At 50.3% G+C, this 25,706-nt stretch overlaps 1 protein-coding gene across 1 annotated transcript in view; it reads right to left on the bottom strand.

The window, feature by feature from the left end:
- Window positions 1-528: 528 nt before the first annotated feature.
- WBP2 (WW domain binding protein 2) overlaps window positions 529-25,706 on the bottom strand; it is a 47,168-nt gene continuing 21,990 nt past the window's right edge. The window contains exons 3-8 of the mRNA XM_068263789.1: window positions 22,184-22,319; window positions 17,074-17,166; window positions 14,485-14,634; window positions 3,476-3,610; window positions 1,072-1,148; window positions 529-988 (exon numbers count right to left, since the gene is read on the bottom strand). Of these exons, the coding sequence (XP_068119890.1) occupies window positions 935-988; window positions 1,072-1,148; window positions 3,476-3,610; window positions 14,485-14,634; window positions 17,074-17,166; window positions 22,184-22,319 (645 nt within the window). The 3' untranslated portion in view covers window positions 529-934. The remainder of the gene's footprint in view (window positions 989-1,071; window positions 1,149-3,475; window positions 3,611-14,484; window positions 14,635-17,073; window positions 17,167-22,183; window positions 22,320-25,706) is intronic.

Raw genomic sequence — 25,706 nt, 5'->3', positions numbered from 1 at the left:
GGGAGAGCAGCAGACTGACACTATAGAGATAAACACAGCCAGCTCTGACAAGCTGTTTGTCAGCAGCGTGGCTGTGATTTATGGAGGGATTGCAGAGTGCAGGGAGACCTTAGGGGGGTTTGGGATAGCAACAGAGGCTGGGCTGTATAGGCAGATCCAGCCTCTGTATGCAGATAATATTCTTCAAACCCACCTCGGGTTCTCTTTAAAGAAAAACAGTCCTTTGTTACAGCTGATACAAATCCTGCAATAAATCTACAGTGTGTCTACTTCCTGCTTTCATGGAAGCAGACAAAGGGTTTACACATCCTGTGCTTACAAATTAGCAGCGCTGCCATGCCAGAGGAGATTCCTGAGCTGACACAGGTGAGAGATCAAATAACACTTGAGATTAGTCACAGATTAGGAGGAATTAAGGCAGGCTAAACTCTCTAAATGCATACAGGGTGCATTTCTTTCTGTTTTCCTGTGCAATAATTCAGATCCACTTTAGCTTTCACAGCCTCTTTACCAAAATAAATAACATAACAGTGTAATAAATCTTTATTTAAGGTTTAATATAGTACGCACAATGCCTTTTTCTTTACCTCCGTCAAAATAAATTAATTTCGAAAATGACTATTTGCATATACACAGCAATCAGACAACAGAGAGGATTAGTGCATGCTTCATCCAGCAGTATTCAGTCCAGTCCAGGATGCTATCAGCGGAGGCGAAACAAGGCGGGTGTTCCTGGTGCGATGCAGGTGTGACCATTGTACTGCCTGTGCAGCTTGTCCTGTCCCCGTCAGATGGAAGTGTCTATAGAGCAGGCAGGGAGATCGTTATCTGGGAATGTTACTAGACTAGTGTCTTTGGAAGATCTGCCTTCTAGTTAGCAAGCAATAAAGGAATGACAAGGAGCTTGCGCTCCATTATTTCACAGCAGGCAGTTTTATTGGTTTTTCTTTTCGTCTGGTGGAAAGTAAGGAGGTGGTGGGGGAAGATCCTGAAATAAAAGAAAAAAGCAGATTACTGACAGATGACACAAACGTTTTCCCTGCGTAATCCGTGACCTTGCAAGCGACTTACCATAGGCATGTAAACATTGTGAGGATTGGACTGGCTGCAGTAACCGCTGGCGGCTGCTTCTGCTGCTTTCGCCTCCGCTGCAGAAAGAGGAACGTAGGAATATGAAAGAGAAATTATGAAAAAACATCCCCTCCAAAGTCTCCACTACCCAACACACAGAAAAGCCCTGACTTACAGCTTGTATGAGCCAGCAACTATGAACTAGTGTTATTAACCTCCCTGCTCTCACTCACCTACCTGGGCTTCAGCGTTGCAATTTTACCTTTGCCCTCCAGGTGGTGCCGTAACTCTGTGGTGAGCTCGATGACGGCGATCTCACCAGAGTGATTCAAAGGACAGGAAGGAGAACAGCTACCAATGTCTGGATCCCCCGGGAAAACGAATACTCACAAATCAGTGTGCACCACTTATTACAGATTGTCATGACGATTAACAAGGTTGCCCAAACTTTTGCATCCCACTGTAGATCATACCGGAAAGTTATAAAAGTGCAGTGAAAAATCAGTAACCCCAATGCAATGGCAGTGCAGATCCCTAGTAAATAGATACTAGCTGCAGTGAAACTATACAGACCATGTGGGTAGTGAGGGCTGGAGAAGGAATTCCATGCAATAATATGACCCTTAATGCATAGCGTGGCCGATAGGACCACTTTGTCAGAATAACCCGTTGTGGACGGCCATCTGGATCCCCCAGGAGGTGAGTAAAAGCTGCAGCTGCAGTTATACTCTGGATTGAGCTCCCGGCGGCCAGCCTGAGCGCCAGGGAGGCTAAAATGCATCTGCTATTGGTTTGCAACCTCCACCTGTTTCAGATCACATCACACCAAGGGCTGGAACCCACTAGGGTGATTTAGCAGCACTATGGGACCAACAACAATCGCCGGCGATTCCCAAACCTCTTTGCTAATGAAAGTGTGTGGTGGGGAACCCACTAGTTGGATTGCGATTAGGGGTAATCGCAGGACATGCAGAATATTGAGAGTTTGCCCTCAAAGCTTACTATATAAACGTTGCAAAATTGCTTTGAAAAGTGATTTAACAGCACTCTGAGGGGCCAGGGGATTACAATTTAAAGGGAACCAGAGCTAAAGATAAGAAAAGATTCTATACATACCTGGGGCTTCCTCCAGCCCCATACGTGCTGATCGATCCCACGCCGCCGTCCACCGCTGCCGGCAACTACGAGAACCGGCTCCCGTCACTGACGTCATCAGAGCCAGCTAGGCAGGAGAAGTGCGCCCTCTACGTATCTCTCCATACACTACTGCAGAGATACACAAAGAGCGCACTTCTCCTACGCTAGACTGGCTCCGACTGACGGCAGAGCGGGGAGCCGGTTCTCGTAGCTGCGGGCAGAGGACGACGGCGGTGTGGGATCGATCAGCGTGTATGGGGCTGGAGGAAGCCCCAGGTATGTATAGAATCTTCTTATCTTTAGCTCTGGTTCCCTTTAAATAAACTTTATTATACTCACCAGTGCCCAGATTTCCTGCTTCCATTCGTAGCCCCGCCCCTAACAGAAGAGTTCACAGGCACTTCTCTGATTGGTTCTAGAGAAGCACATATGACCACTTCCTTTAGGAGACGGGGCTATGGCCAGAAGCAGTAACGTATAATAAAATTAATACAAAAAAAAAGAAAAAAAAATCACTAATCAGAGGCAGTGCACAGCTTACTGTACAGCACTTCGAAACGCCGGGAAAGCAAAACACACACACTACATACCACAAACACACACTGCACACACTGTACACACACACTGTACACACACACTGTACACACACACTGTATACACACACACACACACACACTGTACACACACACACACTGTACACACACACACACTGTACACACACACACACACTGTACACACACTGTACACACACAGACACACACACACTGTACACACACACACTGTACACACACACACACACACACACACACACTGTACACACACACACACACACACACACACACACTGTACACACACACACACTGTACACACACACACACTGTACACACACACACACACTGTACACACACACACACTGTACACACACACTGTACACACACACACACTGTACACACACACACACACACACACACACACACACACACACACACACACTGTACACACACACTGTACACACACACTGTACACACACACACTCACACTGTACACACACACACTGTACACACACACACACACACTACACACACACACACTGTACACACACACTGTACACACACACTGTACACACACACTGTACACACACACTGTACACACACACTGTACACACACACTGTACACACACACTGTACACACACACTGTACACACACACTGTACACACACTGTACACACACACTGTACACACACACACACTGGGTGTCACTCCCTTACCTGCTGAAGTATGGGGCATAGCGGGAGCAGACGGAGCAGACGCAGTGGGGTGCTCCATAGGTCCAGGATAAGGAGGAGGAGGTGGATGCATATACGCCATGGAACCATCATGCATTGGAGGTACTGGGTAATACTCTGGTAGAAACCGTAAAATAAAAGTAAATAAATCAGAATGAACTGCTTTTTATAAGATGATTTTTTTTTAAAGTAAAAACAGCCAAAAAGCTTTATCATGTGAGAGATAGATAGGATTAACACCTTTAGGCCCCTCTTACACTTGGATTGGCAGGAGGTACCCAAGTTTTTAGTTAAAAACAAATTCATTATTGGCTGACTGTGCATCATTTTAGAATAAGCAATACTACTTTAGCTCCTTTCATATTTGCTTTGCATTACTTAATGGAATATTGACAGCATGCAAGCATCGATGGGACCACTTCTCATTTGCAAAGGGGCCAAAAACACTTTTCCAAGGATACCAACAAATCGGTCCACAAATGTACATTTTTAAAACAATGCCCAACTCTAACCTACATCCTGATCCACACTCTAACCTCAATTTTCCCCGAAAATATACCAAACCCATAACCCTGAGGCCCCCTTTATGTATTTAATTTATTTAAGTATTTATATAGCACCGACATATTACTCAGCGCTGTACAGAGTATATTGTCTTGTCACTAACTGTCCCTCAGAGGAGCTCACAATCTAATCCCTACCATAGGCATATGTCTATGTGTGTATCATGTAGTGTATGTATCATAGTCTAGGGCCAATTTTTAGAGAAAGCCAATTAACTTATCTGTATGTTTTTGGGATGTGGGAGGAAACCAGGGTGCCCGGAGGAAACCCACCCAGACACAGGGAGAACATACAAACTCCTGTCAGATGGTGACCTGGCTGGGATTCGAACCGGGGATGCAAGGCAAAAGCACTAACCACTACACCACCGTGCTGCCCACCACTACGTCACTGTGCTGCCCCGTTCATACTTACCACATAATGGTGCATCACAGTACTCCCCACCTTCGAAGCGGCCATTCATGTCTAAGAGACATGCCACAGTACACGCGTAGAGACTAATGCTTCATACACAGTTGAGATAAAAGTCTTTGGAAAATGCAAGATCACAGATCAATTTTACCCCCTTCCATGTAGTACGAGAGCCATAATCTACACAGTCTATTCTATAGAGCTGCACTCCCCATCAGATAAAATCTTTGCAAGATGCTGCACACACTCAAAAGATCATTATCTGCAAAAGATCTGTTCCTGCAAAAAATCCATTCCTGCAAAATGCATTCATAGTCTATGAGATCTGCAGATCCTCATACACACTTGGTTTAACCGACTTCGTCTGCATATCTGGCAATCATCTGCAGATCTGAAAATCCATCCTGGTGGATCTGATCTGCAGATGATCTGCAGATAATTGTCTGTTAAACCAAGTGTGTATGATGATCTGCAGATCTCATAGACTATAAATGCATTTTGCAGGAATGGATCTTTTGCAGGAACAGATCTTTTGCAGATAATGATCTTTTGAGTGTGTACGGGCATCTTTGTGTGCAGCATCTTGCAAAGATTTTATCTGATGGGGAGTGCAGCTCAATAGAATAGACTGCGTAGAGTATGGCTCTCATACTACATGGAAGGGGGTAAAATTGGTCTGATATCTTTCAAGTGTGTACACACCATAAGTGGAAGTGGTCTGGCCAAAGCAGAGGCTGCAGCGGAAGTCGATGGCACTGCAAACACTTTGAAAATGGTTTGTGGCAGCAGTGAGGTATGCATGTGCACATAGCCACAATCACGTAATGCACTTCCTGTGCGGAAGTATGGCAGTGGTGAGGTATGCATGTGCACATGGCAACAATCACACGATGCACTTCCTGTCTGGAAGTATGGCAGCGGTGAGGTATGCATGTGCACATAGCCACAATCACGCGATGCACTTCCTGTCTGGAAGTATGGCAGCGGTGAGGTATGCATGGCCACAATCACACGATGCACTTCCTGTCCGGAAGTATGGCAGCAGTGAGGTATGCAAGTGCACATGGCCACAATCACGCGATGCACTTCCTGTCCGGAAGTATGGCAGCGGTGAGGTATGCATGTGCACATGGCCACAATCACACGATGCACTTCCTGTCCGGAAGTATGGCGGCGGTGAGGTATGCATGTGCACATAGCCACAATCACGCTATGCACTTCCTGTCCGGAAGTATGGCAGCGGTGAGGTATGCATGTGCACATGGCCACAATCACACGATGCACTTCCTGTCCGGAAGTATGGCGGCTGTGAGGTATGCATGTGCACATGGCCACAATCACGCGATGCACTTCCTGTCCGGAAGTATGGCAGCGGTGAGGTATGCATGTGCACATGGCCACAATCACGCTATGCACTTCCTGTCCGGAAGTAAGGCAGCGGTGAGGTATGCATGTGCACATGGCCACAATCACGTGATGCACTTCCTGTCCGGAAGTATGGCAGCGGTGAGGTATGCATGTGCACATGGCCACAATCACGCGATGCACTTCCTGTCCGGAAGTATGGCGGCTGTGAGGTATGCACGTGCACATCGCCACAATCACGCGATGCACTTCCTGTCCGGAAGTATGGCGGCTGTGAGGTATGCACGTGCACATAGCCACAATCACGCGATGCACTTCCTGTCCAGAAGTATGGCGGCTGTGAGGTATGCACGTGCACATGGCCACAATCACACGATGCACTTCCTGTCTGGAAGTATGGCGGCTGTGAGGTATGCACGTGCACATGGCCACAATCACGCTATGCACTTCCTGTCCGGAAGTATGGCGGCTGTGAGGTATGCACGTGCACATGGCCACAATCACGCTATGCACTTCCTGTCCGGAAGTATGGCGGCTGTGAGGTATGCACGTGCACATGTCCACAATCACGCTCTGCACTTCCTGTCCGGAAGTATGGCGGCTGTGAGGTATGCACGTGCACATGGCCACAATCACGCTATGCACTTCCTGTCCGGAAGTATGGCGGCTGTGAGGTATGCACGTGCACATGGCCACAATCACACGATGCACTTCCTGTCCGGAAGTATGGCAGCGGTGAGGTATGCATGTGCACATGGCCACAATCACGCTATGCACTTCCTGTCCGGAAGTATGGCGGCTGTGAGGTATGCACGTGCACATGGCCACAATCACACGATGCTCTTCCTGTCTGGAAGTATGGCGGCTGTGAGGTATGCACGTGCACATGGCCACAATCACACGATGCTCTTCCTGTCTGGAAGTATGGCAGCGGTGAGGTATGCATGTGCACATGGCCACAATCACGCTATGCACTTCCTGTCCGGAAGTATGGCGGCTGTGAGGTATGCACGTGCACATGGCCACAATCACACGATGCACTTCCTGTCCGGAAGTATGGCAGCGATGAGGTATGCATGTGCACATGGCCACAATCACACGATGCACTTCCTGTCCGGAAGTATGGCAGCGATGAGGTATGCATGTGCACATGGCCACAATCACACGATGCACTTCCTGTCCGGAAGTATGGCAGCGATGAGGTATGCATGTGCACATGGCCACAATCACACGATGCACTTCCTGTCCGGAAGTATGGCAGCGATGAGGTATGCATGTGCACATGGCCACAATCACACGATGCACTTCCTGTCCGGAAGTATGGCAGCGATGAGGTATGCATGTGCACATGGCCACAATCACACGATGCACTTCCTGTCCGGAAGTATGGCAGCGATGAGGTATGCATGTGCACATGGCCACAATCACACGATGCACTTCCTGTCCGGAAGTATGGCAGCGATGAGGTATGCATGTGCACATGGCCACAATCACACGATGCACTTCCTGTCCGGAAGTATGGCAGCGATGAGGTATGCATGTGCACATGGCCACAATCACACGATGCACTTCCTGTCCGCAAGTATGGCAGCGGTGAGGTATGCATGTGCACATGGCCACAATCACACGATGCACTTCCTGTCCAGAAGTATGGCAGCAGTGAGATATGCATGTGCACATGGCCACAATCACACGATGCACTTCCTGTCCGGAAGTATGGCAGCGATGAGGTATGCATGTGCACATGGCCACAATCACACGATGCACTTCCTGTCCGCAAGTATGGCAGCGGTGAGGTATGCATGTGCACATGGCCACAATCACACGATGCACTTCCTGTCCGCAAGTATGGCAGCGGTGAGGTATGCATGTGCACATGGCCACAATCACACTATGCACTTCCTGTCCAGAAGTATGGCAGCGGTGAGGTATGCATGTGCACATGGCCACAATCACACGATGCACTTCCTGTCTGGAAGTATGGCAGCGATGAGGTATGCATGTGCACATGGCCACAATCATGCAATGCACTTCCTGTCTGGAAGCATGCAAGGGACTGAGGGGTCAGACATTTATTACGCCTGACTTCACAGCGATTTCCCTGTAGGGGCAGTCTGCCACAGGGAGCAAACTGTACGCAATGGCGGTGCAATGCGCTGCGGTACGCTCTTATGCCGCATGCAAACCACACAGTGTGTGAAAGGGCCCTAAGATTAACCAATAGCCGAAAATGGACCCTACATCTCATGACTTGACGGCCAATCAGCCATCTGATCTGATCATTAGCATTGAAGGGAAATCAGTGCCAAAAGCATGCCCGATCGACGGTGCAACCAATTTCCGGATGTGTGCATCGATCCGACATGCTGCAAGATGTCGGGCTGTCATAATCTATTAGTGCGCAGCGGTAACAAGGAGCGATATCAACAAACCAAATAAGGTTGGCAGCTGCTCATGCGATTGCCTGCTTAATAAATGTAATAAGAGCTTGAAATACAAAAACGGTGGTGCCGACATTTTTTGGTTTGTTGGAGTTGTGGCCCCCAACAGTGCCGGGGCAAATCTTGGCACACCTGTGTATATGTCCTACATGGGTGCTCCCTCACTCTGCTCATTGGACAGGGAGCCATATCAGGACAAGTGACAAAAACCGCCGACACCGTTACCCCTAGGGTATAAATGTGCCCCCGTGTGTATATATACACATAACTTGTCCTATGTCGCCCACTGTGCGGTAACGTTTAAAAACAATAGAACAACAAACTTTATCAGGGAATAAAATAATACTTCTGTATTCTTCTGTCATTTCTTATCTCTCCTATGAATCTTGACTAAAGTGTCCTGCCCGCCACTCTGGCAACCACCCATTGCTCCGCCGCAATCCACCAGGACAAACATTGCTTCTTCTTGATGGTTCTCTGGCGCAATGATATTCAGGGAGCCCGGCAGAGCATCTTTGAAGCCTGGAACCCCCTAGAGCATTTTTTTGAGCGTTTAGGGAGCGTTTTCAAAACGCTCTGCCAATGTAAATGAATGGGACAGATTCCACTACAGCGATTGCGATTTAGGAAACTGCGATAGCAGGACATGCTGCATGGTGGGAGCGTTTCTATTCTAATGAATTGTATAGGAGCACGGAAATAGCTCCCACGATTGCTTGCAAAACGATATCACAAATCACTAGCGACTGCATTGGCGTTTTTTAGTGGGTTCCAGGCCTGAGCCTCATTAGGATCCAGAAGCTTCCCTCTTCTTAAAGGGAACCTACTGGCTAATTTAAAAAGGCAGATTTACTCACCTGGGGCTTCTACCGGCCCCCTGCAGTCACCCTGTGCCTGCTTTGGTATTCAACAATCCTCCGGTCCCCCGGCACGGCTCAGTTTTAATTTTGCCAACTGAGCCCGTCGCTGGCCAGTGCCGCACTGGCTGCGCACATCCTTGTTTCCACTCTTGTTGCCTGTTGCATCCTGCACAGATGCAGCACGAGAACATTTCTACTATGTCTGTGCAGGACGCTACTGGCAACAGGAGTGTGAACAAGAAAGCATGTGGCCAGCGACAGGCTCAGTCGGCGAAATCGAACCTGAGCCGCCGCGGGGGACTGAAGGATCGTTAAGTACCGGTGCAGGCATAGAGCGAATGCGGGGGACTGAAGGATCATTGAGTCCCGGCACAGGCACAGGGCGAATGTGGGGGACTGAAGGATCGCTGAGTACCGGCGCAGGCACAGGGCGAATGCGGGGGACTGAAGGATCGCTGAGTACCGGCGCAGGCACAGGGCGAATGCGGGGGACTGAAGGATCGCTGAGTACCGGCGCAGGCACAGGGCGAATGCGGGGGACTGAAGGATCGCTGAGTACCGGCGCAGGCACAGGGCGAATGCGGGGGACTGAAAGATCGCTGAGTACCGGCGCAGGCATAGGGCGAATGCGGGGGACTGAAGGATCGCTGAGTACCGGCGCAGGCACAGGGCGGATGCAGGTGACTGAAGGATCGCTGAGTACTGGCGCAGGCACAGGGCGAATGCGGGGGACTGAAGGATCGCTGAGTACCGGCGCAGGCACAGGGCGAATGCGGGGGACTGAAGGATCGCTGAGTACCGGCGCAGGCACAGGGCGAATGCGGGGGACTGAAAGATCGCTGAGTACCGGCGCAGGCATAGGGCGAATGCGGGGGACTGAAGGATCGCTGAGTACCGGCGCAGGCACAGGGCGGATGCAGGTGACTGAAGGATCGCTGAGTACTGGCGCAGGCACAGGGCGAATGCGGGGGACTGAAGGATCGCTGAGTACCGGCGCAGGCACAGGGCGAATGCAGGTGACTGAAGGATCGCTGAGTACTGGCGCAGGCACAGGGCGAATGCGGGGGACTGAAGGATCGCTGAGTACCGGCGCAGGCACAGGGCGAATACGGGGGACTGAAGGATCGCTGAGTACCGGCGCAGGCACAGGGCGAATGCAGGTGACTGAAGGATCGCTGAGTACTGGCGCAGGCACAGGGCGAATGCGGGGGACTGAAGGATCGCTGAGTACTGGCGCAGGCACAGGGCGAATGCGGGGGACTGAAGGATCGCTGAGTACCGGCGCAGGCATAGGGCGAATGCAGGTGACTGAAGGATCGCTGAGTACTGGCGCAGGCACAGGGCGAATGCGGGGGACTGAAGGATCATTGAGTACCGGCGCAGGCACAGGGCGAATGCGACAGTGCGAATGCGGGGGACTGAAGGATCGCCGAGTACCGGCGCAGGCATAGGGCGAATGCGGGGGACTGAAGGATCGCTGAGTACTGGCGCAGGCACAGGGCGAATGCGGGGGACTGAAGGATCGCTGAGTACCGGCGCAGGCACAGGGCGAATGCGGGGGACTGAAGGATCGCTGAGTACTGGCGCAGGCACAGGGCGAATGCGGGGGACTGAAGGCTCATTGAGTACCGGCGCAGGCACAGGGCGAATGCGACAGTGCAAATGCGGGGGACTGAAGGATCGCTGAGTACCGGCGCAGGCATAGGGCGAATGCGGGGGACTGAAGGATCGCTGAGTACCGGCGCAGGCACAGGGCGAATGCGGGGGACTGAAGGTTCATTGAGTACCGGCGCAGGCACAGGGCGAATGCGACAGTGCGAATGCGGGGGACTGAAGGATCGCTGAGTACCGGCGCAGGCACAGGGAGAATGCAGGTGACTGAAGGATCGCTGAGTACTGGCGCAGGCACAGGGCGAATGCGGGGGACTGAAGGATCATTGAGTACCGGCGCAGGCACAGGGCGAATGCGACAGTGCGAATGCGGGGGACTGAAGGATCGCTGAGTACCGGCGCAGGCACAGGGCGAATGCAGGTGACTGAAGGATCGCTGAGTACTGGCGCAGGCACAGGGCGAATGCGGGGGACTGAAGGATCATTGAGTACCGGCGCAGGCACAGGGCGAATGCGACAGTGCGAATGCGGGGGACTGAAGGATCGCTGAGTACCGGCGCAGGCATAGGGCGAATGCGGGGGACTGAAGGATCGCTGAGTACCGGCGCAGGCACAGGGCGAATGCGGGGGACTGAAGGATCGCTGAGTACCGGCGCAGGCACAGGGAGAATGCGGGGGACTGAAGGATCACTGAGTACAGGCGCAGGCACAGGGAGAATGCGGGGGACTGAAGGATCGCTGAGTACCGGCGCAGGGCGAATGCGGGGGACTGAAGGATCGCTGAGTACTGGCGCAGGCACAGGGCGAATGCGACAGTGCGAATGTGGGGGACTGAAAGATCGCTGAGTACCGGCGCAGGCATAGGGCGAATGCGGGGGACTGAAGGATCGCTGAGTACCGGCGCAGGCACAGGGCGAATGCGGGGGACTGAAGGATCGCTGAGTACCGGCGCAGGCACAGGGCGAATGCAGGTGACTGAAGGATCGCTGAGTACCGGCGCAGGCACAGGGCGAATGCGACAGTGCGAATGTGGGGGACTGAAAGATCGCTGAGTACCGGCGCAGGCATAGGGCAAATGCGGGGGACTGAAGGATCGCTGAGTACCGGCGCAGGCACAGGGAGAATGCGGGGGATTGAAGGATCGCTGAGTACCGGCGCAGGCACAGGGCGAATGCGGGGGACTGAAGGATCGCTGAGTACCGGCGCAGGAACAGGGCGAATGCGGGGGACTGAAGGATCGCCGAGTACCGGCATAGGCATAGGGCGAATGCGGGGGACTGAAGGATCGCCGAGTACCGGCGCAGGCACAGGGCGAATGCGGGGGACTGAAGGATCACTGAGTACCGGCATAGGCATAGGGCGAATGCGGGGGACTGAAGGATCGCCGAGTACCGGCGCAGGCACAGGGCGAATGCGGGGGACTGAAGGATCACTGAGTACCGGCGCAGGCACAGGGCGAATGCGGGGGACTGAAGGATCGCTGAGTACCGGCGCAGGAACAGGGCGAATGCGGGGGACTGAAGGATCGCCGAGTACCGGCATAGGCATAGGGCGAATGCGGGGGACTGAAGGATCGCTGAGTACCGGCGCAGGCACAGGGCGAATGCGGGGGACTGAAGGATCGCTGAGTACCGGCGCAGGCACAGGGCGAATGCGGGGGACTGAAGGATCGCTGAGTACCGGCGCAGGCACAGGGCGAATGCGGGGGACTGAAGGATCATTGAGTACCGGCGCAGGCACAGGGCGAATGCGACAGTGCGAATGCGGGGGACTGAAGGATCGCTGAGTACCGGCGCAGGCACAGGGCGAATGCAGGTGACTGAAGGATCGCTGAGTACTGGCGCAGGCACAGGGCGAATGCGGGGGACTGAAGGATCATTGAGTACCGGCGCAGGCACAGGGCGAATGCGACAGTGCGAATGCGGGGGACTGAAGGATCGCTGAGTACCGGCGCAGGCACAGGGCGAATGCAGGTGACTGAAGGATCGCTGAGTACTGGCGCAGGCACAGGGCGAATGCGGGGGACTGAAGGATCATTGAGTACCGGCGCAGGCACAGGGCGAATGCGACAGTGCGAATGCGGGGGACTGAAGGATCGCTGAGTACCGGCGCAGGCATAGGGCGAATGCGGGGGACTGAAGGATCGCTGAGTACCGGCGCAGGCACAGGGCGAATGCGGGGGACTGAAGGATCGCTGAGTACCGGCGCAGGCACAGGGAGAATGCGGGGGACTGAAGGATCACTGAGTACAGGCGCAGGCACAGGGAGAATGCGGGGGACTGAAGGATCGCTGAGTACCGGCGCAGGGCGAATGCGGGGGACTGAAGGATCGCTGAGTACCGGCGCAGGCACAGGGCGAATGCAGGTGACTGAAGGATCGCTGAGTACTGGCGCAGGCACAGGGCGAATGCGACAGTGCGAATGTGGGGGACTGAAAGATCGCTGAGTACCGGCGCAGGCATAGGGCGAATGCGGGGGACTGAAGGATCGCTGAGTACCGGCGCAGGCACAGGGCGAATGCGGGGGACTGAAGGATCGCTGAGTACCGGCGCAGGCACAGGGCGAATGCAGGTGACTGAAGGATCGCTGAGTACCGGCGCAGGCACAGGGCGAATGCGACAGTGCGAATGTGGGGGACTGAAAGATCGCTGAGTACCGGCGCAGGCATAGGGCAAATGCGGGGGACTGAAGGATCGCTGAGTACCGGCGCAGGCACAGGGAGAATGCGGGGGATTGAAGGATCGCTGAGTACCGGCGCAGGCACAGGGCGAATGCGGGGGACTGAAGGATCGCTGAGTACCGGCGCAGGAACAGGGCGAATGCGGGGGACTGAAGGATCGCCGAGTACCGGCATAGGCATAGGGCGAATGCGGGGGACTGAAGGATCGCCGAGTACCGGCGCAGGCACAGGGCGAATGCGGGGGACTGAAGGATCACTGAGTACCGGCGCAGGCACAGGGCGAATGCGGGGGACTGAAGGATCGCTGAGTACCGGCGCAGGAACAGGGCGAATGCGGGGGACTGAAGGATCGCCGAGTACCGGCATAGGCATAGGGCGAATGCGGGGGACTGAAGGATCGCTGAGTACCGGCGCAGGCACAGGGCGAATGCGGGGGACTGAAGGATCGCTGAGTACCGGCGCAGGCACAGGGCGAATGCGGGGGACTGAAGGATCGCTGAGTACCGGCGCAGGCACAGGGCGAATGCGGGGGACTGAAGGATCGCTGAGTACTGGCGCAGGCACAGGGCGAATGCGGGGGACTGAAGGATCGCTGAGTACCGGCGCAGGCACAGGGCGAATGCAGGTGACTGAAGGATCGCTGAGTACCGGCGCAGGCACAGGGCGAATGCAGGGGGACTGAAGGATCATTGAGTACAGGCGCAGGCACAGGGCGAATGCGGGGGACTGAAGGATCGCTGAGTACCGGCGCAGGCACAGGGCGAATGCGGGGGACTGAAGGATCGCTGAGTACCGGCGCAGGCACAGGGCGAATGCGGGGGACTGAAGGATCGCTGAGTACAGGCGCAGGCACAGGGCGAATGCAGGGGGCCAGTAGAAGCACCAGGTAAGAAAAACTGGCTTTTTTTTTTAAATTAGACATTAGGTTCCCTTTAAGCAAGTATGTGATTTTGCATGCAAGGTACAGTTTAACACTGAATACTTACGGAGTACGATCTTAATATGAAAAGGTACAATTACTAGCGCAGTAAAAATCACAGAAGAAGGTGACGTGCTCACCAGAAGGTGGAGGAGGATAAGGGTATCCAGCATTGGGAGGAGGATACATCCCGCTGGCTGCTGGGGGTGGGTAAGCATATCCTCCATTGGGCATGTTGGGCATATTGGGCACATAGGGGTAAGCGCCAGGTGGAGGACCTCCTCTTGAGGCTGCAAAATAAAAACAAAAAAAAAGTAGAAAAATGTTAGAGAGATGCCCGACTACCACTTACCCATAAAGAGGCGTCCATGTCGGGATGGAGAAGTGGTGCTGATAGTAATTACCGGTATTACACATTAATATAGTACCAATACAATGAAATAGCATCACAAACAGCCATTCCTGATCATTCAGGCTACAGTCACAGTGGGGAGCTGCAATGTGCTCTGTAAACACAGGAATGCAGTGGAGGGTAAAAGTCGCACTGCCCTTTATGCATACAGTGAAGCATACAGTGAAGCATACAGGGAAGCATACACGGAAGCATACAGGGAAGCATACACGGAAGCATACAGTGAAGCATACAGTGAAGCATACAGTGAAGCATACAGGGAAGCATACAGGGAAGCATACAGGGAAGCATACAGGGAAGCATACAGGGAAACATACAGGGAAGCATACAGGGAAGCATACAGGGAAGCATACAGGGAAGCATACAGGGAAGCATACAGGGAAGCATACAGGGAAGCATACAGTACACAGAAAGTATGCTTTACATTCACAAGCACATTTTCACATTTGGAATGTGAAAATTCCTACTTTACATTTCCTTGCAATGTATGCAAATTTAAAGTGGAGCTGAACTCTTGCACAGGACAGAAGGAAAACAGAGAAATGCACCCTGTATGTATTTAGAGAGTTTAGCCTGTCTAATTCCCTCTCATCTGTGACTAATCACAAGCTGTCATTTGATCCCTCAGCTGTGTCAGCTGACTGCCTCAGAGAAGCTATTTGGAAAGCACAGGATGTTAAAGAGAACCCGAGGTGGAGTTCTGAGAATGAAATCCCCATACAGAGGCCGGGTCTGCCTATAGAGCCCAGCCTCGGTTGCTAGTCAGATTCCCCCTAAGCCCCCCCTGTGCTCAGCGAGCTCCTCCTGCATCGCGCCGGTCCCCGCCCACGTCCCTTCCCTCGCCGCTGATTGGAGGGAAGGGACGTGGGCGGGGACCGGAGTGATGAAGGAGGAGCGGCTAGACTGACAGTGTCTTTAACAATATGTTCTGCTTCCATGAAAGCAGGAAGTAGACACGCTGCAGATTTATTGCAGGATTTGTATCAGCTGTAACAAAGAAATGTTTTTCGGTAAAGGTTATGATGCTGTTGCTTATCTTTTAGAGCGGAGAGGAAGTTCTGAGTTCAGGTCCGCTTTAAGCATTGCAAAGAAACAGGCCACGCTCTCCACAACTATTATTATTATTATTTGTTGTATTTATAAAGCGCCAACATATTACGCAGCGCTGGACATTAATTTAGGTTACAGACAATATTTAGGGGTGACAAACAGCAATATGACAATACAGGAATACAAGAAAACCAGATCACACAGCACAGTATGAGTACCAGGTAATGCTTAGTCAGTCACTGGATGGGAGCATGGAGTTAGGCAAGTTAGGTTCACTCAAATGCATAGCATGGGTGCACAGTAATAGAGGTGCATGATCAGGTAGGACACAAAAGGAGTGAGGACCCTGCCCAAAGGCTTACAATCTAGACATGTTATAGCAATGTTTTAGTCCATAAATAACTGGCAGTATCAGTTCCAGTCTGGATTAAAATGTGTAAAAAGCAGCCTGAATTATTCAGCAGAAAAGGAAAGCTGAATTGGGCACATTGCTTTCCAGGGGTTGCCACAGTGTTCTAAAAAAAACCTGTCAACACTGAAAGGACGGGGGTTATATTGGTGCCATTTGTAGCTCTACTGTAAACTACTTGATCATTCAGGAGGAGCGGTCATTTACCAGCAACAATCACATCTTGTGTGTCTTTAGGGAATGTAACATTCATTCTGCTTCAAGTGGGTCCGAGATAAACTTTTACACATTGCATAATTGTGTTCCTTTCCTATTGTTTATAGGGCATTCCTCAAGCCAAATACTTTGTTTTGTTTTACTACTCTAATTCCCTATAAACTAAACAAGCCTCGCCCACAGCTCCTTTTGTGCCTTGGCAGTGTAGCAAGGGCTTATGGGAGCTCAGTCTGGGCAGGAGGAGGAGGAGGTTACTAGCCAGAGATTTCAGAGGCAGAGGGGAGGAGGGAGGAGGAGAGAGGACTGAATTTACACACAGGCAAGCTGATAGCATCTCCAGCCCTCAGCCTGTGACAATGTGACAACAGAACATGGCTGCTGGCGTATCACAGGAATAAATAATCATATACTATTGAAGCGGTTTGCAGCTAGATTTGCTGTGTAAACCGTCTAAACTTTAGATAAGATATATAGACAAGTTACTTGTTATAGTTCGTTTTTCATCTCGGATCCGCTTTAAATAAAATGAAGGCTAAAAGGTCAAGGTGGGAACTGATGTTTTTACAACTTACGACTAATCTTAAATGGAAAGGTCACTCTGATCATATATCAGGTAAAGTGATTTAATTATAAACGGCATACCCTGAGAGGCCACTTGCAGCATGTGTTGTCCAAACTCTATCGCCCCTCCGCTTGGAAATGTAAGTCTGAATTGGGCAGAACCTTCCCAGCCTCCTGTGGAAGAGAACACACAGTACAGGATATAAACATTTCTGCATGAAAAGAAAAATCAGGGGAACAGGCAAGCAAATCAAATTCAGCTAAAACCTTTCTGAAAGTAAAAGAAGGACAAATGCAAAGTAGTTATCATAGAAATTATTGTCAAAAAGAGTAAGGCTAAGTTCACAGTGGGACGTTAAAGTCGCACGTTAAAACAGCATTTAACGCAGAATAACTCACTGCAATGAAAAATCAATGCCCCATTCACAGTGCACACGTTGCGTTAGTGCCTAACGCTGCACGTTAAGTAAAAGTACTGCATGCAGTGCGTTATACACGTTATTAGCTGCGTTGGACTGTTTGCACATGCTCAGTAATGACTTGGAAGCATACTTTTCATTGCCTGTATTCTTTACTGTATCTGCTGTATGTGACGGTAACGCTGCGTTGCCACTTTTTGGGCGCGTTGCGTTGTAAGCTTGCGGTGCGACTTTAACGTGGCATCAAAACGCAACGTCCCACTGTGAATCTAGCCTAAGACAAAAGATTTAAGTGACTTTGAACAAGGGATGATCAGCAATGCTGAAGAGTTGGCGCCATCATTTCTGGAACTACGACTTTTCCCGCCTAACACTATCTCGGCTGTTTAGAGAATGGCAGTTGAGAAAAAAAAAAAAAAAAGACAGCAATAAAGAACTATTCTGGTCAAAAAAGGCTGGTGAACAAGAGAGGTGAAAGGCACGCATATTCAGGAGCAACAGAAGGGTAACAACACGAGAAATTACAGCGGAATTCAATGCAGGTGCGTTAAACAAAGCATATCCTAGCAAAGCAGACAATGCAAAAGGCTGGGATTTAGCAGCAGGAGACCATCAAGAGTGGCTTTGGTATCACAGAAAAATAGGAAAAGATGCCTGTAGTGGCTTCTTGCCACCATGCTCGATCTTGCTCATATTGGTTAGACCAGGGGTAGGGAACCTATAGCTCAGGAGGCAGATGTGGCTCTTTTGATGGCTGCATCTGGCTCACAGACAAATCAGCAGGGATTGATTCACTAAGCTACTCTGCTCAAGCAGCACAGCTTAGTGTGGCAGCGCAACTAACATTTTCAGAGTAGGCACGTTACTGTTGTAACATGCACTACTAACTTACTCACGCTCCCCCCAATATGAACAGCTGCTCCAATCGTCCCACTCTGGGCCCTGTCAGGTCCAGTGACTTTGTACGATGAAATCCCCGCACATTGATTGGCCCAATAGGCTGCCTGTCACTTGACAGGGCAGGCAGCCTATTGGGCCAAAGTACGGGGATCTCGTCCTACAAAGTGAATGAACCCCCAAGTCAGCTAGCTAATTGTACAAGCTGTTAGTCTGTATTCCTCCTGTCTGGCTCTGGGGAAATTGCTGATGTTGCTGAAACACAAGAGAAGTTGAAGACGAGTCTGACACTTCCACTGCCTCGCGGATCAACTGTATACACATCACCATGGCAACAGGGACGGGAGTCCTCTGCTGCGCATGTGCACTGTCCCAGTTTGAAACATATTGTATGGCTCTCACAGAATTACATTTTAAAATATGTAGAGTTTATGGCTCTCCCAGCCAAAAAGGTTCCTGACCCCTGGGTTAGAGGAACAGCAGAGTTTAACCTGCTTTTATGGCCAGCTCAGTCCTCTGACCTCAATCCTACTGAGCATTTGTGGGACGAAGATCACTTCAAAGCTTGGAAACGCGGCCACCCAATCTGACCCAACTTAGAGCCGCTATTATGCCAGCATGGGCCAACACTCCTCAGCAATGGTATCCGCATCTTGTTGAGTCCACGCCAAGAAGAATATCGGTTGTGATCAGAGCTAAAGGAGGCCCAAAAAATTAGAAACACTCTTAAATAACTAAAGGGTGTCTCTACTTTTTTGAAAACTCAGCATAGAAGGTCTAAACTAAAAATGCAGTATCAGTCATTCCTTGTATATTTTTGCTCAAGGGTTTCTTCAACGTACCTTCTTTGTGGTACACTTGCCATCCCTACAACCGTATCCCGCCATTATAACCGGATAAACTGAAGAAATTCTATGCTAGCTTGGTAAGCTGTGCTGCCTTTTTTTTCCCCAAACTATTTTTTTTTTAAATTTTGCCTTCCACAATTAGAACAACACAAAGAATGTGAACCACTGAAAATCCTCAATGGAGCAATTGAAAAAGGTGGCTTAAAGCGGTATCGTCACCATAAAAAATCAAATTGCAACAGCAACTGGTCTGAGTGTATTAAGTGATAAAGATGCTAATCCTGCATTCAAAAGTTTCAAAACTTTTTCTGCTGTTATCATTTGGAGTTATCACATACTTAAGGAACACTGGCCCTTTAGTAGTCGTGCCAAAGAATTGCATGCTGGGGGTTCTTTTTATCTATAATCTATTCCTCCTCTTCCATTTATTTCCCTGCCTAGCTGCTTATCTGAAACCTAATCCCCTACTCACTTGTGTTTACAAGCAAGGCTGAGGTGACTCAGCGATTGGAGGAGACAAGAAAAAAAGTAAAGGGCAGAAATGACATCAGGATTTAGCCTAAACTGTGGGCAAAAGACATGGTTCCCACCAGCAACAGAATTCTCTTCATTTACTATATAACATTCACTGAAATCAAAACGTGGACCGTATAATACATGTGTTATGTAAGTAGATCAAGTATTTATCTACTTATATATGTGTTTTTTCCCTGGCATAGTATGACTAATCCTACTGCTTTAACCAGTTACAGATGATGCTAGTTGAAGTCTACACCCTGTTTGTGGCGGCTTATCCCTGCAAGGGCGTAGATTGCAACTTTCCCGTTGCGCCATCATGCCGATCCTGATGCTTGCGCCAATACAGCAATGCTAATTTCATTGTCGCCTGAGCCCCTGATCACTAACAGCCGATCACAGCTTGTTTTTAAGAACAAATGTCTCTGGGCCGTAAAGAAGAAATTATTGATCATCACCATGTAACTGTTCATATTGTTTGATTCAGCCAGACAGACAGACAGCACCAACACCAACTGCCATTAGCTATAACCACACCCACTAACAATGCAATAGGCTAAAAGCAGGGGTCTCAAACTCGCGGCCCTCGGTACAATATTTTGTGGCCCGCACCGGCAAAAGCAAAAGAGACACGGAAGTGAACCCTATTTTACCTTATAGTTCGCTTCAGTGCTCCCAAGTAATCCGCCGCATCCCCGCCGCTAAATAAGGGCTGCAGAGCCCCCAAATCCCCCGGGCAAACATCCACGACTGCGCTGAGGAGCAGAGCTTCCAGCTGTAGCTCTTCCCCTCCTGACGTCAATCGCCGCCTCTCCCCGCCCCTCTCTGTGAAGGAAGAGTGAGAGGGGCGGGGAGAGGCGGAGATGCGCCAAGATTGATGTCAGGAGGGGCAGAGCTGAAGCTGAAAGCTCTGCCCCTTCCAGGAAATGCCGGCAGATTGCCCCCCGGGCGATTTGGGGGCTCTGCAGGCCTCGTTTTGCGGCGGGGACACGGCAGATTACTTGTAATAGGAGCACTGAAGCGAACTATAAGGTAGGACACTTCATGTTCAGAAGAAATAATTAAAACTGTTAATAATGACATTTGAGGACTTTTTTTGTGAAATCCCTTATGCGGCCCAGCCTCATCCTGACTTTGCCTCCTGCGGCCCCCAGGTAAATTAAGTTTGAGACCCCTGCTAAAAGGGGTTTTTTTTGTTTTGTTTTTATAAATATGCATATGCACAGAGGGAGATACTGGTTGCTGGGCAGCTGGAAACAGCCAATATTTCCCACAATGCAACAAGCCTCCCACAGTGTGATGCCAGTACCTTGGTGCTGACATCACACTGGGGGAGGGGTTTCACCACAATATCAGCACCTTCCGCCCCTGATCTATTTGAGAAAAGGTAAAGAATTATCAGCTACTGATTGGGATGAAGTTCAATCCTTTGTTACAGTTCAGAGACGCCACGTAAAGGTAGCCATACACTGGTCGATTTGCCATCAGACTCGACCAACAGATAGATTCCTCTCTGATCGAATCTGATCTGAGAGGGATCGTATGGCCACCTTTACTGCAAACAGATTGTGAATCGATTTCAGCCTGAAACCGATTCACCATCTGCTGAGCTGCCGCCGAAACCATCCCCCCCCCCTAACCCCACCCCCCTCCCCCCCCGGCGCGCCCCCTGCCCCTTTATACATAACCTGCTCTGCCGGCGCGAGTCCCCTGGTCCACCGCTGTCTTCTTCTCCGCCTGGTCCCGGCATCTTCTTTGCATCGGCTCCCGGGCTGGCATCTTCTCCCATCACCTTCTGCATCACACATCCGGCGTCCGCGTATAACTTTGTCAATCCAGTGACAGCGGAAGTTCAGATAGAGCGCCCTCTATTTGTACTTCCGCTGTCACTGCAGTGACACAGGAAGTTATACACTGATGCCGTGATGCGGAAGGTGATGGGAGAAGATGCCAGCCGGGAGGTGACAGCGGGGACTCGCGTCGGCGGAGCAGATAATGCATCTCCGCTGTATTGCGTCGGTCATTCGAATGCCGCTATCGACGCACTCCCGACCCGCGAAAAATCTTCCGCACGGATGGATCGACGCGAACGATGGATTTCGGACGGAAGTCCATCGTTCTGTCAGCTGTGTGCGCCGCGATTTCACGGCAGTTTCGATCACTGTGACCCTTGAGCAGGTTGTTAAACAAGTTAAGCTGAGTAAGCACTAAGCATGCAGGAAGTCTGCTGAAATACTTGCAAGCATAAGGATGCCAGTGCCCTGTATAGATCACACATGCTCAGTATGAGAAGGGGAGAAAAGTATGAGATAAGAGTCATAGAAATGAATAAGGTGTAAAAAGAATGTACAAAGGCAAAGATGAGGGAAGATGTAATCACTGAGAACAAACAAAAATACAAAACAGCAACATTTACACACTAACAACATTTCTCAGCAAAATAAGGAAACATTCCTCACTACCCGCTTCCCTTAATACTATGGACAATTACAAAGAAAATGCTCTACTTACCGGAAGGTTCCGCCTTCACGGTGCCTTTGATAAAGTTAGCCCCAAAAACCGGTTGCTTAATTTCACAATCCTTCATCAAATAGAACGGCATCATGAATGACTGCATGGGATCTCTTCCTTTGCTAACAAAGATCACCTGTGGATTCAATAGGAAGATCACTTTAATCTGGAATCCTTGTACACAAGTACATACGTTGCAAATTTTTGAAAAGCAAATAGACAAACTTCTCGTGTATTAGACAGTAAAACTTGGTCTTTCCCATAAGAACTGGGAAGTGTGTGTGATTTTTTTTGTCAGCTGAAACAAGAGATACTTGCGTTGAAGAGCGGACCTGATCGGGCTCAGCTATATCCACCGGAGATGGAGGGGGAAGGTGGTTCTGCGCCTGCGCTGGATCGCAAAGGTAAATATTGCCATCGTCTGCTGTCAGAGGGAGCCAGTGCTAGATCCCTGGAGGAAGCCTCATTAGGACCCAAAGATTCCCTCTCCCGAGGGAAGTACCCAGGGCTGTGGAGTCGGAGTCGTGATTTCATAAACTGAGGAGTCGGAGTCGGATGATTTTTGTACAAAATCCACAGCCCTGGTAAGTATTAGACTAAGGAGGAGTCGGAGCCATTTTGGGTACCCGGAGTCAGTGTTGGAGTCGGTGGTTTCATAAAGTTGGAGTCTGAAGATTTTTGTACAGACTCCACAGCCCTGTAAGTACCGTCCAGGGGCACTTTTTTTTTTTTTATTACAGGTTCTCATTAAGATCAGGTGGTGACTCTTTTGGTGAGCAATATGTAACAGATGAAGGGCTTGATTCACAAAGCGGTGCTAACCTACTTAGCATGTCTAAAGTCTTTAGACGTGCTAACCAGGGTGCTAAGTAAGTTAGCACCGAATTTCTGAATCAGATAATTTGGTGCTAACCTACTTAGCACCCTGGTTAGCACGTCTAAAGACTTAAGAAGTGCTAAGTAGGTTAGCACCGCTTTGTGAATCAAGCCTGAAAAGTCTCTGTTAATAGAGTTAATGTATTATGAATTGAGTAATCATTACTTACCTATAGGGTGCTGCTCCTTAGAGGTCTAAAGCTGGCCATACACAGACTTCCCCCCAATGTTCCAAAACTATTGATTCCTTTCAAAAACAAATCGATTCCTACCACACACAGCAGATCGATTTTTAATAGATTCCAGCAGGGAATCTAATAAAAATTCAATTAAACCGCAGTGTTGCACTATTCGATAGCAATGCTATGGCCTATCAATCATCCACTGCTCCTGCCCTGCCCCCAATTCATTTTCCATTCTGTCTGTTTACATTTTCTTTCAAAGAAAATAATATTGAAAGTAAAACTTCAGCCAGTTTAATGCTTTAGTTATGGACAAAGTGAGGAAGTGTTGGGACGTTATAACTACTGATGTCTGTTTCAGTTGAGGGAGATTTTTGGTTTACTTCCAGTTCCTGTGATAGGAATACCAAGAATTAATAAAGATTACAAAATTTCCAAAGACGTTTACTGGAAATAAAATGCGAGGAGATAAGAAAAACAAGGGCACTCGAGTTATTAGTACAGCCTCTCTCAACCTTTTTTACCTGGAGGAACCCTGTAAATAACTTTTGGATCTCAAGGAACCCCTGCAGACAATTTTTTGGTCTCGAGGAACCCTTAAATTTATTTTGCAGGAGGCGTGGTCTTTAAAAGTAGGTTAGGCTGCTAATTCACTATCTGCTATTACACTGCCACTCATTATAATGTCTCCTGACCCCCCAATTTAGTGCTTCTTGTTACAGTACCACCTATTATAGTGTGCTCTATTATACTTCCCCCACCATGGGGTAAAATGCCAAGGAACCCTGGTTGAGAAAGCCTGTATTAGTATCACTATAAGGCTGATCAGACATTTAACCATTTCAGGTTCAGGGGTTTTTATGGTTCCTGACAATTTTGGCATATTATGTGTAGCTTTTGATACAGCTATAACTTTTTATTACCTATGCCATCAAAAGTGATACATATATATTTTTTGGGGGGATAATCTATGCTTTCTTAGGGTAATATTTTTTTTTCAAGTATTAATTTCAGGGGCAATTTATCAAGCAAAATTAGGCATAAGGCAAGACTGCCACTTTTTTTTACGCTTTCCCTTCCTTCACTTAAAGGGATACTGTAGGGGGGTCGGGGGAAAATGAGTTGAATTTAACCGGGGCTCCTAATGGTCCCCCGCAGACATCCTGTACCCGCGCAGCCACTCACCGATGCTCCGGCCCCGCCTCCGGTTCACTTGTGGAATTTCAGACTTTAAAGTCAGAAAACCACTGCACCTGCGTTGCTGTGTCCTCGATCCCGCTGATGTCACTAGGGGTGTACTGTGCAAGACAAGTATGGTCTGCCCCTGCGCAGTACGCTCCTGGTGACATCAGCGGGAGCGAGGACACAGCAACGCAGGCGCAGTGGTTTTCAGACTTTAAAGTCTGAAATTCCAGAAGTGAACCGGAGGCGGGCCGGAGCATCGGTGAGTGGCTGTGCGGGCACAGGATGTCTGCGGGGGGCGGAGCATCGGTGAGTGGCTGTGCGGGCACAGGATGTCTGCGGGGGCGGAGCATCGGTGAGTGGCTGCGCGGGCACAGGATGTCTGCGGGGGCGGAGCATCGGTGAGTGGCTGCGCGGGCACAGGATGTCTGCGGGGGGCGGAGCATCGGTGAGTGGCTGCGCGGGCACAGGATGTCTGCGGGGGGCGGAGCATCGGTGAGTGGCTGCGCGGGCACAGGATGTCTGCGGGGGGCGGAGCATTGGTGAGTGGCTGGGCGGGCACAGGATGTCTGCGGGGGGGGAGCATCGGTGAGTGGCTGCGCGGGCACAGGATGTCTGTGGGGGGCGGAGCATCGGGGAGTGTCTGTGAGGGCACAGGATGTCTGCGGGGGACCATTAGAAGCCCCAGGTAAGTTCAACTCATTTTCCCCCGACCCCCCTACAGTACTCCTTTAACAAGTACCACAGTTTTTAAAAACACCTCAAAATACCTTATTTGGCTTGTCCCAGTGAAAGCGATACTATACATGCCATACTTCATCACTAGTCAGGCATGTAGCGTACCGTTAGCCTGTGCGTCTGTAGAGATTACATGCCATCACTAGGGGGCACAGTCTGGGGACCCCAGTGCTGTACAGATGCATTGCTAGGCAACAACATTTCTATGCATCTATACAGCGTTGGGTACCTGAGCTGTCGCTATAGCGATCGCATCCAATCACTATGGGCAGCAGCCATTCCAGGGGTCAGGAGATTCACAAAGCGGTGATAACTCAGTTATCACGCCTAAAAGACTTTAGGCGTGATAACCTTTGCACCGCTGAGTTAGCACCGCTTTGTGCTCTTTATCGCGCGCAAAGTCCTGCTTGCAAAGTGTTGCGCGCGCAATCGTGCAATTCCACGCGCAGCGCCCATAGGGTTTAATGGGCGCATCGCGCGCACTGCGATTGCGCGCGCAAAGTTTTGCGCGTGGGAATTTCGCACGAGTTTCATTTTATCACGCC

Source organism: Hyperolius riggenbachi, chromosome 12, assembly GCF_040937935.1.
Source record: "Hyperolius riggenbachi isolate aHypRig1 chromosome 12, aHypRig1.pri, whole genome shotgun sequence".
Lineage (NCBI taxonomy): Eukaryota > Metazoa > Chordata > Amphibia > Anura > Hyperoliidae > Hyperolius > Hyperolius riggenbachi.
The sequence above is the reverse complement of the archived record's forward strand: the minus strand, read 5'-3'. Positions and strand labels throughout refer to the sequence as shown.